At 34.7% G+C, this 14,207-nt stretch overlaps 1 protein-coding gene across 2 annotated transcripts; it reads left to right on the plus strand.

Annotated features, from left to right (window-relative positions):
- Nucleotides 1-421: 421 nt before the first annotated feature.
- Nucleotides 422-14,003, plus strand: LOC122028262 (phototropin-2-like). Of its 2 annotated transcripts, none has more exons than XM_042587298.1 (24): nt 422-679; nt 1,520-2,173; nt 2,411-2,593; nt 2,934-3,025; nt 3,108-3,369; nt 3,545-3,755; nt 4,363-4,433; nt 5,017-5,123; nt 5,285-5,334; nt 5,416-5,520; nt 6,235-6,294; nt 7,197-7,286; nt 8,192-8,268; nt 8,872-8,956; nt 9,365-9,445; nt 9,632-9,735; nt 9,908-9,957; nt 10,671-10,777; nt 11,197-11,319; nt 12,307-12,358; nt 12,660-12,772; nt 13,004-13,144; nt 13,227-13,344; nt 13,738-14,003. In XM_042587298.1, the coding sequence occupies exons 2-23, from the start codon at nt 1,623-1,625 to the stop codon at nt 13,341-13,343; spliced, it is 2,832 nt and encodes a 943-aa protein (XP_042443232.1). In that variant the 5' UTR covers nt 422-679; nt 1,520-1,622; the 3' UTR covers nt 13,344; nt 13,738-14,003. The 2 variants fall into 2 exon arrangements, with proteins under 2 accessions (XP_042443232.1, XP_042443233.1); XM_042587299.1 differs by lacking the exon at nt 422-679 and adding an exon at nt 730-910.
- Nucleotides 14,004-14,207: the final 204 nt, after the last annotated feature.

Here is a 14,207-nt window from a genome sequence, read left to right on the forward strand (position 1 = left end):
CGACGAACACGTAGCACTCGGAAGATCTATCGACAATCTCCGAGTTTTGACGTGTTCTTCAACGTATGGTTGTGATCTCTTATCAGAAAGCTGCAGTCGTTGAAGATGGATTCGAGAGGGCCACATAAACAAAAACGAGATAGATTAGGGGAGGCTGGCAATTAATTAAACTAGACATCAGAAAGGATAGAAAACCAGTGGCTGGCACGAGACTGGTACTAAATTTAAATATTTATATTTATATATTTTTTTTTGAAAAAAAAGTAAACAAAAAAAAGTAATAACGAGGAACAGCCAGAAGGGCATCGGACGGTTGTCCTTTCCGGCGGGGGCAAACCGATCGCCGTCTGTTTGTCACTGCAGAATTGTACAAAAGCTGCGTAGATTCTCCGCAACAAAATAATAACTGTGCTGCCGTTTTTACAGTTACGTATCGCAAAACACTCCACCAAAACTTGGCTTGTCGATTCCCCTCGCAGTCGAAGAAAGAGGACTTGGAGAAGTTGCAGCCTCAGAAATCCAAGGATCACGCGTGCTTTTAAAGGGAGGAATTCCTCGACGCCAGAAAAAAGATTAGGCTAAAAATGATCCAAATGGACCACCGCGAACCGTCCGCGCGAGATGAATCAAGTGAGCAGAAGCAGCGACTGCTGCTGCTGCTGCTGCTGATGCCGCAATGGTGAAGGAATTTTGCCCTTATTTACTTCCTGTCTCTGTCTCCGTCTTTTTTTCTTGCTTGGCTCCTGCTTCCTTTTTTTATCTTTCACTCGTTCTCCCTCTCCCTTCGTCACAAGCGCGAAAGTAGAGCGACAAGAGAGCTGTTGGACAAAACGCATTTTTTTTCTTCTTCTCTTTCTTCGTCGAAGTCCGGCCGGCCTCTTCTGTTTCCCCTTCCTGCTGGTTTTACAAGGTTGCCTTCTTCTCCTTGGGTTCCAAGAATGTTTTGAGCCCAAAGTTAAAGAGCTTAAATTAACGAAAGGGAACATCGTCGCTAGCTGGCTTTTTTTTTTGGATAAGAACTATTTCTTTGGCAAAGATAGATTCGACTTTTGTCTTCCAAGAAAGGGAATTCAAAGAGAGCTTTAAATTCTTTAGTTTTCTAGTTGTCCTTCTATAGCCACACGGACTCAAGATCTTTCTTGAACTCTCTGGTGCTCGGCAAGGTGATATTTAAATTAAATTTCATTCTTTTTAGCTTTTCGGCCTTCAAACCTAAAGCTTATGAGTTCTTGGATGTGCCTCGGAGATACTTCCAGTGAGGGGCTATGCCTTCTTGGCCGACATGTTTTAGAAGCCTAGGTTTTGTAAGAGTTTCCACTTTATCTTCCTTAAGGTTTGCTAATTAAGAACCTGTTTCATGCAAAGTAAGGGTTATTATCATTCGCGGTGTTCTTACATTTCATGTATTTCTCAGGAGTTTATCCATTTTAGGTAAATGTCATTCTACATTGTGTTTGTAGATGATTGTAGTTCATGGCACGCTTTCTTTTCAATGTACCTTTTTGGCTTCTATTTTCAGATCAAAATCTCATATGAAATCCTGAGGCCTGAAGTAAAAAACTCATTTCTTGAAGTCAACCAGCCTTGCGCAACAATTTATATATTTTCACTACTTCAAGACAATGATACCAACCTCAGGGAAATCAGAACAGGAAAGTCAAGAAGACATAGCGATATCTGATGCAGAAGCTAACCAGTTACTAGCTAGCCATAGTACAGTTACCCCAGAGAAGATTACTGACACAGAACTGTCAGAAAAGTGGATGGCATTTCCAACTGGGGGCTCTAAAATGCATCCCGTATCCTCTGAAATACTAGAGGAGACCAGTAAAGACGGAACCATTCAATTGCTGAACCAAAGGCTTGGAGAGTGGGGGATTGCAGTTAACTCAGACAGGAACAAAATAAGTGAGAGTTTAATAAGAGCATCAGGAGAGGGAAACAAATTATCTATGGACAGATTTTCAGGCTCTGCAAGGGCTTCCGACGACTCAAGTTATCCGAGGGATTCAGTTCCTAGAGTTTCTCAAGAACTAAAAGATGCACTCTCTTCTCTGCAGCAGACATTTGTTGTTTCAGATGCAACCAAGCCTGATTGTCCTATAGTGTATGCTAGTACTGGGTTTTTCACCATGACCGGATACTCAGCTAAGGAAATTATTGGCAAAAACTGGTGAGCTCTTTCTCTTGATACTTGTTATTATTTTAAAATTTTACCATGAAGTGAAGATTCACTCTGCTTGAGAAGTCTAGTAATCTAGCCAATCTGTAATATACTAAATGGACCAATGGAGTAATAATAAAAGATATTATTATTCTTAATTAGGCAATTGTTGATTATGATCTTTTCTTTGTATTTGTAACCTTCTCATCAAACTTGTAACATTATTTTCTTCTTAACTTGTTGCAGTCGTTTCCTTCAAGGTCCAGAAACTGATAGATTGGAAATTGCAAAGATAAAAGAAGCTGTCAGGACAGGGAAAACTTATTGTGGAAGGCTATTAAACTACAAGAAGGATGGCACAAAGTTTTGGAACCTTCTTACTGTAACACCTATAAGGAATGAGGATGGAAATATCATCAAGTACATAGGGTGAGACTTTTCCTCTTGACTGATCCAGGCTTGTCTTCCTAGTATCCGATTTTCAAATCAAGTTTAAACAGTAGACCATGGCATCAGCTAAGAGTCATTTATATATTGTTTTCCCTCCTCCCCTTCCCTACCTAGTTATTTATCCAAGTAAACCCAACTTTAATTTTATGCTAAAGTTTGATGTAAATATATTAGCATTACAATGTGATGAAGTATGGTGTTACTCTGTTCTTTAGACGGCTAGAATCCATGGCCATGCTTCCTTGTTGTTAGCTAGTAACTTTCATATCTATCTAAATTTCCCTTGTTAAAATTTAACCTTAGACACCTCTAATTTCAGAATGCAGGTTGAGGTCAGCAAATACACAGAAGGTCTAAATGACAAGACATTGCGTCCAAATGCCTTGCCAATGTCCTTAATTCGTTATGATGGTTAGTAAGTTTATCAAACCATTTTCTTAGTCGAAATATTTTGCTTACCTTTCAGGATATATTTTGTTTTTCTTCATGTCAGCACGACAACAGGCGGAGGCCATATCTTCTATAGAGGAGGTTGTCCAAACTCTGAAGCATCCTCACAATCACTCACAATCTGTAGATCACGATACTTTTTCTAAGCTTGATGAGGGCAAGCAAATCCATGTTGACTCTCCGTATCAAGACTCGCGAGAGAATAAGAATCTCAAGGCACCAAGTGGATTGGCCCCTCCATTGGATGCTAAACTAGACTTACCCATGATGAGCACAAGAAAATCTGGTCGTTCTTCATTAATTGGGTAAGTGAGAAGCTCACCAGCTTTAAGTGTGTTTTAGGGTATACTCGATTGGTTATTAACCATTCCAGTTCCTTAATTATTTATCACCCCAATCATACATCACTATCATGTGTTACTTGCATCGATACTCAAGCTGCCTTGTGCACTACTACTGAAACATTCCAGTTATTTGCAGATTTAGGGCAAGAAAACAAAGTTCAATTGAAAGGTACGAACCTATTATTGAGCCTGAGATTCTGATGACCAAAGAAGTCCAACGCACAGAAAGTTGGGACCGTGTGGAAAGAGAGAAAGACATGCGACAAGGAATTGATTTAGCCACAACTTTGGAGCGCATAGAAAAGAACTTTGTGATAACGGATCCGAGACTCCCAGATAATCCAATTGTAAGATATATTAGCAAAAGGGATGAATTTGCACCATTGCATTAGGAATTAGTTTAGATATGAAGACAACATAGTCAAGTATTCAGTTACCATATCTGCAAAAATAGAATGATAATGCATAGTTCCTGAACAATGTGCATTAATGTACATCTCTGTACAGATATCAGTGTTTTTGGATAATGTATACCTTTTATGCACAATTAATTGAATTTATCCAGCAATTGAGATCTTTGGGTATTAAACTGAAATATCTAATTGATTTATGTTATTGAGTAATTGTGTGAATGATAACTTAATATGGCGTCTAGTACAAATGATTATAATTGTGGTAGGTTCCTTATACGAAAATTGAGTTTTGTCATGTGACTAAGTTAAGATTACATGATGTGATTTTGTCACGTGACCAAGCTTAGATTAGAGGATGCGCTATCTTAGTCCTTTCAAGTGGATTTATGATAGATCATTTGTTTCTTCATTTGGTTTAGTACATGATTTGGGAACTTCTTTTATGATGATAACTTTCTTGTGCTTAACTAAATCTAACAATTTTATAGACAATTTTTTTGACTTATACTTCCAAGTTTTATTTGATGTGCATGTATTGCAGATATTTGCATCGGATAGCTTTCTTGAATTGACGGAGTATTCACGAGAAGAAATTTTAGGAAAAAATTGTCGGTAATGGCATATTCCTTATATTTATTTGAATCTTTTCTCTCAAAGTAGTCTATAGTTTAACATAAGATATTGCATACATTTTGGATAACAATTTTATTTGGGCCTTTTAAGTACCCCATTTATTTTGTTAACCATTTTTGTTTCTAACAAGATAACTTGCTATCTCAGGGAAAAAACTTTAAATTGCTTCGTTCCTCTCCTTGTTTTTTCTTCTTCTACTCGAGTAGACAAGGAAATATAATTCCTTCTCCTTCTCCTTTTTCTCTACTTTGGCATCCTCTTAAGTAGACACACCTTAATACACATGTAAGACTATACTAGTAATATCCATACATGAATCCACTTTTAATTATTAATCATGTTGAGAGACTTATCTTTTCCTCTCCTTCACCATAAATTCTAATTGTTCCAACTTGTCTTGACTATTTATCTTTGCAACAATCATTAGCTTGTATTTTCTTACTACACTATTTGTCATGCCGGCATTCTTATATTTTCTAAACCGACTTTTTAGGAAGTTTTCTAGTACCTTTTCCAAACTTCTGTTTGCTTGATCCTGTAATAATATTCAATTGTAGTACAGGTTTCTTCAAGGACCTGAAACAGACCAAGGAACTGTTGCAAAGATAAGAGATGCCATAAGAGACCAAAGGGAAGTGACAGTCCAATTAATTAATTACACAAAGAGTGGTGAGTTTGTAGTGAGGCGTCGTGTTGCACTCTGATTTCTATATGATTTGATCATAATTGATGCACTAAAAACTGCATCTTACAATTCTTTATTGATCAGTAATTACTTAATCAAATATGTTCTGCAAATAATATGACATATGTTGAACTTCTTAATCTAGGAAAAAAATTTTGGAACTTGTTCCACTTGCAACCGATGCGTGATCAAAAGGTAATAAACATGTTTATTTGGATGGTGTTCCTACAAATGAAGTTTCATAAAATGAGATAACTGATGGATCATAATTTGTAGGGAGAGCTTCAATACTTTATTGGTGTGCAACTAGATGGAAGTGATCATGTTGAACCCCTTAGAAACCGTTTGTCAGAGAGGACCGAGATAAAAAGTGCTAAAGTGGTAAACTTCTAATCTACAACCACTTGGCCAGCTTGACTTGTTCATGAGTTTGTAATTGTTTACATAAGCATTATTTCAAATAATTCAGTCAAGGAACCATTACCTGTTTTTTTAGAGTGTACGATCACTACATTTTGACAAAATTACGCAGCTAACCTAATAATTACTCGATCAATAGTCACTTGTTCAAAAAACTTAGGTGATCTGAATATATATTGATTTATTTCCTTATAACTCGATCTTTTAAGATAAATGATTAACCAAGCTACAATCTTTGGATAGGATTCCACGGTGGACAGAATAATTTGAAGATTTGATCACTGTGTCTAAAATCTTAACTAAAAGAATTAATAACCAATTGCATCAGATATAATTATTTCTGTTATCTGTCTATCAATTTTTATAGCGCCAGATACTTTTCAGGCATGTAATTGTAGCCTTTAAATATTAATATATTATCTATTATATAATGACAGGAATCTCTCTTTCCAGTCTGATTGTTGTTTATTATTTTTTTTTTACAGCACCAGTGAGACAATTCATCCTACAAACTTCTTTAAATAACAAAATTCTTAGAATTTACTGCAAATATTTATGGAGATACTGAGATTTTAATGGTGATTAAAGAGACAATTTTACACCATGTGAATGATTATCTTCCAATAGATGAATGGAATGGTATGATATGTTTTCGCTTTGTGACTTCTCTACCAGGTGAAGGCTACAGCTGAGAATGTTGATGAAGCTGTTCGAGAACTTCCTGATCCCAACTTGGTAAGGTACATTTTTGTTAAGCTCAAAGTTAACAATTTCCATTAAATAACTTAACTAGTGGAGAGATTTTATCTTTTCCTTTATACAAACACTGTCAATTGTAAGTGTTCCTTGTAGGTTACACATTCAAATATGTAGGGGCATTTGTTTTATTTTCTCTACATCATGACGATATTTTCCAAATACAATTCAATTTGTTTATATATACTCACATGTTCTTATCTTGTATCTGTATATAAAAGAAAAATTGGATTAAATATCCAAAAAAATAGACCATTGAATTTAGATGCATCTTTTGCCTTCAAAATACCATGAAACCAAATGACAATTTCTATGTGCCAGTGTTGAATCATATATTAGCACTGTAAAAATTTAAGTTTAGAGGGATGAGTTGCCCTGTCAAGCAAAGTTTGAGCTTTTTTCTATGAAAATCACAGTTTGAGCTTTAACGTCTTTGTACTATTGAATTACACAGTAAGAATCTCACAAGATGTCAAGTACATAAAGACAAGATGAAGTTTGCACCTTCAGGATCAAAAGTTTTATGAAACCAATAGTGACAACGTGTACTATTGAATTACACAGTAAGAATCTCACAAGATGTCAAGTACATAAAGACAAGACGAAGTTTGCACCTTCAGGATCAAAAGTTTTATGAAACCAATAGTGACAACAAAGGATATGAGAGCTAACTTTTTTGAGGAATAAACCCTCCCTCAATTGATGATGCCTGCAGTTGCTTTGTGGTGCTTCCAATTTGATTGTTATCCAGTTTTGACATTGCGCATATATGTTTTTTATATAGACCTTCTTAGACAGCCAATACTTGCAGATACAAATATATGTACATATTTCTCTTAGTCATTACTTATAATTGAATAACAATTACTGATTATTTTCAGAGACCAGAGGATTTATGGGCAATCCATTCAAAACCTGTCTTTCCAAAGCCTCACAAAAAGGAAAATTCTTCATGGTTAGCTATTGAAAAGGTATTTCTAAGACTTAATAGTGTTTTTGTATAATTGACTATTTGTAGCTACCACATTTGTCATTTATTTTTGAGAATTATGGTATGATAGCTTTTGCCTGTAATTTTTAATAGTTCCTCAAAAACATGATCTGATAAAGTTCACATTGTGCAATTTGTCAACTGAAGCTCTTTCATATTGCATGGATCAAGGTTTTCAAAAGCTTATGTAATTATAGAGCACGCATCAAGTATATTCTATTCACGAATTATAATTTATATAGTTGTGAAGAACTCATTAAAAAAAATAAGTCAATAGGAATAAGCTTACATTTACCACATAATACAAGATATACATAGCATCCAAGTTCTTTTTCCTAAAAAATGAAGACATTTTGATTACTCAAACATAAAGCTATATAATTTGAGAAGTTACATTTTCTCACACAAAATATGTATTGGAAAAGGAAAACTGTAAAAAATGAAGACATTTTGATTACCCAAACATAAAGGTATACAACATGAGAAGATACATTTTTTCATACAAAATGGCTATTAGAAAATTGTAAATGATTTGTTCCATTCAAAATGTGGAGTGGGGAAAATTTTGGTTAAATTTTTTAATTGTCCAAGGACAATATTTTGTGCATCCACCATTGTTATGATTGAGCCTTTTGTAACCCCATTGCCACCTCCGATAAAAATAATGTCTGAATTTTTAAAACTTGCCAAATAGATAAAGCCTGCATTATTTATTCTTCTCTGGTTATCATATTCTGGCTGTCTTCTAATTTACCTATATAATACTACAACGTGCTTGAGGCACTACATGTAACTATGAGCCGGTTGTTGCCTTTGGAACAAAAAATCTCTGATCTCGAAATTCAACTAACCTATGAGTGATTCAAATTCTTGTCGGATTTGCAGGTCATTGGAAAAGGTGAAACAATTGGTTTGAAACATTTCAAGCCTATTAAACCATTAGGATGTGGAGATACTGGGAGGTATTGTTAACAAATGAAGGGTGCTTCTTTTTCTAATTTAACGTTTTATTGTTGATGATATGGAATATCACATTTCTATCATTTCATTTTATGTTTTATGATAATCCAACCACAAAATTCTTTCTTGGAGAAATATAAAAGCTTGGGTTTTAAGAAAAAACTGATCGACCCAATTTCATTTGGGATATTAAAAAAAATTGCAACATTTTATTTATTAATACCTTTTCAATTATCAAAGCACAAAAACTTGTAAATATAATAACTCAGCTTGTTAAATTCTAAGAGCTTACAAGAGTATAAGTGATTAACCTATTTAATACTTATTGTATCATTAGTCTCTTATATCCTTTATAGAAGTACCCAACCAGTTTGGGTTGAATTGTTTTTGTTGTACTTTATCTAATACCCAATTAATGACTGTACATAAGCCCAGTTGAGATAGTTACTATTAACTTGGGTTTAAACGTTTTGGCAGTTGGGTCAGAATTCTTTTATTTGACGTATGACATCAACAGAATACACTATCTTTTTGGATGAAAATTTTGTTAAATGCTTCCAAATTATCAGTAACCTAGTTTAAAATGTTTATTGGTTTTGTTTTAGTGTACATTTGGTGGAACTGCAAGGTACTGGTGAATTATTTGCTATGAAGGCAATGGACAAGTCCATAATGTTGAACCGTAACAAGGTTTTCTCTATTGTCTTTTCCTAGAAAAAAAGGGTTTTCTCTATTCTATGTTTATCAAACACTTCTTCTATATGACTGTTTCACTAATGCTTTTGATTTTCTAAAAAAACAAGATTGCAGTCTTAGCTGACACTGTATTGACTATTGTTAAAAAAACATATAAAAGTTTAAGATGTATTGCTATACTTTATGAGATCAGTAGGTAGGTTATCTTTATAATTCTTGTACAGCAACCAAAAACAATTTCTAGTCATCACAAAGACCTGTATCCTCTGAAGTCAGATTTGGAGTCAGGTCTTGTTGTACCGAGTGATGCTATTTTCCATTGAAATGTTTAATTTGGAAGTGCTGATATATTGCTGAATTCAATGAGTTGTACTATATGCTCAAGTCCTTTTGGATTTACAGGTTCACCGGGCATGCATAGAGAGGGAGATTTATTCATTGTTGGACCATCCTTTTCTTCCAACACTATACACTTCTTTTCAGGTCAGTTCACTTAAAATCTCTGCCTTTTCATTCATTTTATTAGAGAACTTTAAATTATTCATCAGACAAGGGATAAAGAAGTGATTCTTTTCTGTTCATTTTTTTATGTACGATCAATTGTTTCTTTGCTATCTTATGATGTTGCTCTAATTAAATGTAATCACTTCTCTCTCCTTTTCTCCCTAGACCACAACACACGTCTGCCTAATTACAGACTTTTGCCCTGGAGGAGAACTATTTGCGTTGCTTGATAAGCAACCTATGAAGATTTTCAAAGAAGAAGCGGCTAGGTAAATTATAGTTAGGGATATTTACTTAACCGTATTTCTAATACTTATCTATGAAAATATATATTTCTTTTATTTATTTTGTTGTTAGAGAAAATACTCTCTCTATTGCCTATCTATGAAAAATATAGTGTATTAATGCTATTCCCTCATAATCATATTCAGATATTTGCAGGTTCTATGCTGCTGAAGTTGTAGTTGGCCTTGAATATCTCCACTGCCAAGGTAAACTGGTCAACTAATGGTGTATTGCATCTATCAGTGTCTAAATTTGAAAGCTTGAATTTGGTTTCATGAAAGTATACTATGTAGATAGAACAGTTAGTATGGCTTTTCATTGAATTCCCAACTGTGGCATAACCTTTACAAGAAATTTTCAATTGTCCATGTTACTCTAGAATTCCACCTGGAGAGTATGCAAAAAACCAACCTTAATGTTGCAATAATACTTGTTTGTAAATGGGGCATCATTTCTGTATCTAATGGTCTTAATTTCTCATAATGGGAAAATTTACTCATTTTACCCCTTCTACTCTTAACTGTATTATTCAGTCTTGAATTTCGTGATGGGATTTGAAACACATTTAATATTAATAGAAAAAATTGATGTTACAACATGATTTGTTTCATTCTCAAACCCCAAGCTCAAAACCACTTGGTCGGTCTTCCCATTACGGAGTTGAACTTCACATTTTGGTTGGAATTGGGTATTGGAACTCGTTTCTTAGTTTGTGGCTTCCTATAATTCCTAAGATAAAAACTGAGACATTACCAAACTGAGACACAAGGCAATACTATAACCAAACTGTTATTTAATGTCATGTCAAATTTTTTAGTAACTGGATTCAAAATATGATGTCTAGCATGGAGTTTTTTTTTTCCTTTTCTTAGTATCAATTTCTAACTAACATGTGCAACATGTTCATCATTTCACTTAGGTATCATTTACCGTGATCTGAAGCCTGAAAACATCTTACTTCAGAAGGATGGGCATGCGGTGTTGACAGATTTTGATTTATCTTTCTTGACAAATTGCAAACCACAAGTATGTTGGCAATTTCATTCTGATTTCATTTTCTTTTTCTTATTATGTCATTATAAAACTTGGCTTGTTTTATCTCATCTACACTTCTTTTGTTAACAAATCTAAGACATCCTCTGTAACTAAAATTTGCCAAATGAGATTCTTAGACTTAAGTTCACCATGGTTCTGAAGTTTAGGATTGAACATGCTAGCAAATTATACAGGAATGATACAAAGGGAAAGTAAGACTTGTGCGGATGTTTATAATAGGCTAGACATCACATCTATCTTTTATTATATAACACTTTTATCCTTATAATATTTTAGAAAATATTTGTTAATTATGTTTTTCTGATGACCTCTATTTTTAATTATGTCAAAATTATTTTGGATACCTCTTCTTTCTTCACAAGGCAATTATTTTATATTCAATCTTACAGGTGATAAAACAACCATTACCTTCAAAGAGAAGAAAATCTAGAGATTTTGCTCCACCAACGTTTGTAGCAGAACCAAATACTCAATCCAATTCATTTGTTGGAACAGAAGAGTATATAGCTCCAGTATGCTTCTATTTTAAGTTTTTACCATATATTATGTTACCTCTAGTTGCTTTAATGGTTTCATTTGTTTTAAAGTAAATCAAAAAAGCAAACTTTCTTTTGTTGTCGTTTAAGATGCAAGCTTAGTAAATTGGTAAAGGTTTTTGTCATGGCCCAAGTGGGTTCCCTTCTCATGGATGGGACAGACCCTTCTAATTGTCCACAATGAGAAGCTGAATACTAATAACAATAATAACCAAATACCCAAATAACTATATATGTTTAACTACATTGACAATCCAGATAGCTTCTGTAGAAACAACTTGGCTAATACTAAAAGAAATAGGAAATATGCAAAAATATCAATCTAGGACCCTGACTCCATGACAATTATCAAAAACACTACTAATGCAGTCATAACAACTTATCTCGGAGCTCTATTTCGTTAGATTATATCTAGCCTTTATCTTTATATAGTTTGAGCATGGTAGGCGTGTGGGTTATGCCCCTACACTTATAAGGCCATCTGCAACGCTGTTAATACTTCCGCATTAATATCTACGTGGCTGCACTGTTGATGTACTGTAGTATTAACGCATTCAAGGAACTGAACGCGTTAAATGCCTACCTATTGAAAAAATTATATATATATGATAATATATTGCCATTAACGCATCACGCGTTAATGGCGTTGTAGATGCTCTAAGCAACGAAGTAGTACACAACACATAAACAACTACTTAGGTACAACCAATACACTCACCATCGACCAATGATTTAGCGGAAAAACTTCGATGGCCTTGAAGGAAATATTTTCTTTTACAAGTTTCTCTTATTTAAGATGGATTTTTTACACCTTTACCAACAAATCCCTAAAGGAAGTACTTTTTTATTATTATTATTATTATTATTATTATTATTATTTCGGAATGTAGCTGTTTCTGTTTTAAACTAATTGAAAATTTTAGTCTGTGAATTTGCTTATCTCCTATCATCTTTTTCTTGCAGGAGATCATCACAGGAGCAGGGCATAGCAGTGCTATTGATTGGTGGGCCCTCGGTAAGCCCTGAAACTTTTCCACTTGGCTCTCACCTTTTTAATAGACATCAGGGAGAGAAAAAAAGAAAATCTAAAAAAAAGCTAGAAAAAACCTCCAAGTGTCTGCCAGGAAGAAAGTGTACGTAGCAGCTGCCCTTTATCAGCTTATACATTTTTTCTATAAACTTAGCTGTTCTAATTGTTGTTATTAAGTAATACTATTATGTACTGCATGTGGAGTGAACAATCTCATTCACTCTCATCGTTTTACAAGAAATGTTAAATGTGCATGAATCTTTTTCTCTGTTTTTTGACATTGTAGGAATCTTGTTGTATGAGATGATGTATGGTCGTACACCTTTCAGAGGGAAAAACAGACAGAAGACTTTTGCAAATATTTTACGCAAGGACCTTACATTTCCTAGTAGCATACCGGTAAGAAAATTCTCCACAATCTATCTGCTTTTTTGGGGAAAAAAAATTGTTCATGAATTTTGTCCATAAATTGAACTGCTATGACATAGTGTTTCAAGGAATGAAGTAGGAATCTATCAGTATCTAAGCTTCTACAGTATCTAAGCATCTGTGTCAGAAAATTGAATGAGTTTCATCGTATAAAACACGAAAAGGCAATCCTTTTTGAATCCTATTTTTTGTTTTCTGCAGGTTAGCCTTGCAGCAAGGCAGCTAATACATGGATTACTGAACAGAGATCCTGTTAATCGTTTGGGATCAAAAACTGGTGCCAATGAAATCAAGCAACATTCCTTCTTCCGTGAAATCAATTGGCCTCTTATTCGTTGCATGGTAGGAAGTAATCTTACAGTACTTCAGAGTTTAGAGAGGTACTATAGTAAAGTATCTAATCGATCTGTATGCATTCTCGCAGACACCGCCTGAGTTAGAAGTTCCACTTCAGGTGACTGGAAGGGAACCTGATTCCAAGGTGAAGGATGCACAATGGGCTGATGAACAAATGCCTACTGATTCTCTACAGAATCTGTGAAGTGAGTGCCATAAAACTAAGTTGAATACTTGAATTGAGTAGAATAGGCAAATGAAATTAGCAAAATCAGCATTTGACATGTCAAATGGAAGATGATACACTCCTTATATCATAAATGCTTCCACTGGTTAAGATGTTTTCTTTGTTTTGAATTTTGCGTTTGAAATCATACTTGATTTTCAAAATGCATACTCGTCCAGAAAACATGAGCTACATACTGCATTGTGTGGCCTGGAGAACAAGGAAATAAAGCCACTTCATCCTGTAGTCTTCATCTGTGTCATGATCACATTCCAGCTATATTTTCTACTTTGCTCTAGTTCATGTGTGATTGTCGATCCACACGCAAAACATCAGAGAGTTCACTAATTTTGTATCTGAATAATCGTAACAGGCAACAAACACAACTAGCTGACGAGATTCAAGCCTACTCAAAGCTCTCATATCTCTCAAATGATTGCATGGCGCTACTCCTGGAAGATATGGGTTTCGGACTTGAGGATAATTTTGAGGAAAAAAGGCAAACCATCATGTATAGAATAAGGAAGCCATGGCTGTGCAATGGTAATCTCTGTAGAGTAATATTTGCAGTTAATGTAATTAATTAATGCTTCAGGAGAGATTGATTCCTAAATTGTTGAATGCATGAGATTTCATAAACCACCTCTGAAACAGGAACAACAAGAAATATGTTGGTTATTGAGGCACATGTAAGATAAGAGGATGAAGTTTGATCCCGTCCGGAAGCTGAGTCGGATGAAGGTGGGCCTTGTTGTGCGGAAAGTTGACGGAGAGTCGTTGAAGTGTTGAATCTGCCTGGTACCCCCCCCTAGAAAGGTTCACACGGGCGGTTGACGGCTAGAG

The sequence above is a fragment of the Zingiber officinale genome, chromosome 10A, assembly GCF_018446385.1.
Source record: "Zingiber officinale cultivar Zhangliang chromosome 10A, Zo_v1.1, whole genome shotgun sequence".
Taxonomy (NCBI): domain Eukaryota; kingdom Viridiplantae; phylum Streptophyta; class Magnoliopsida; order Zingiberales; family Zingiberaceae; genus Zingiber; species Zingiber officinale.

What these genes read in the sequence shown, in the direction of transcription:
- LOC122028262 (XM_042587298.1), top strand. Translation starts at nt 1,623, where the DNA reads ATGATACCAACCTCAGGGAAATCAGAACAGGAAAGTCAAGAAGACATA. An exon ending in AACTTCCTGATCCCAACTTG is followed by an intron (nt 6,295 to 7,196) that starts GTAAGGTACATT and finishes GATTATTTTCAG; the next exon opens with AGACCAGAGGATTTATGGGC. An exon ending in CATTTCCTAGTAGCATACCG is followed by an intron (nt 12,773 to 13,003) that starts GTAAGAAAATTC and finishes TGTTTTCTGCAG; the next exon opens with GTTAGCCTTGCAGCAAGGCA.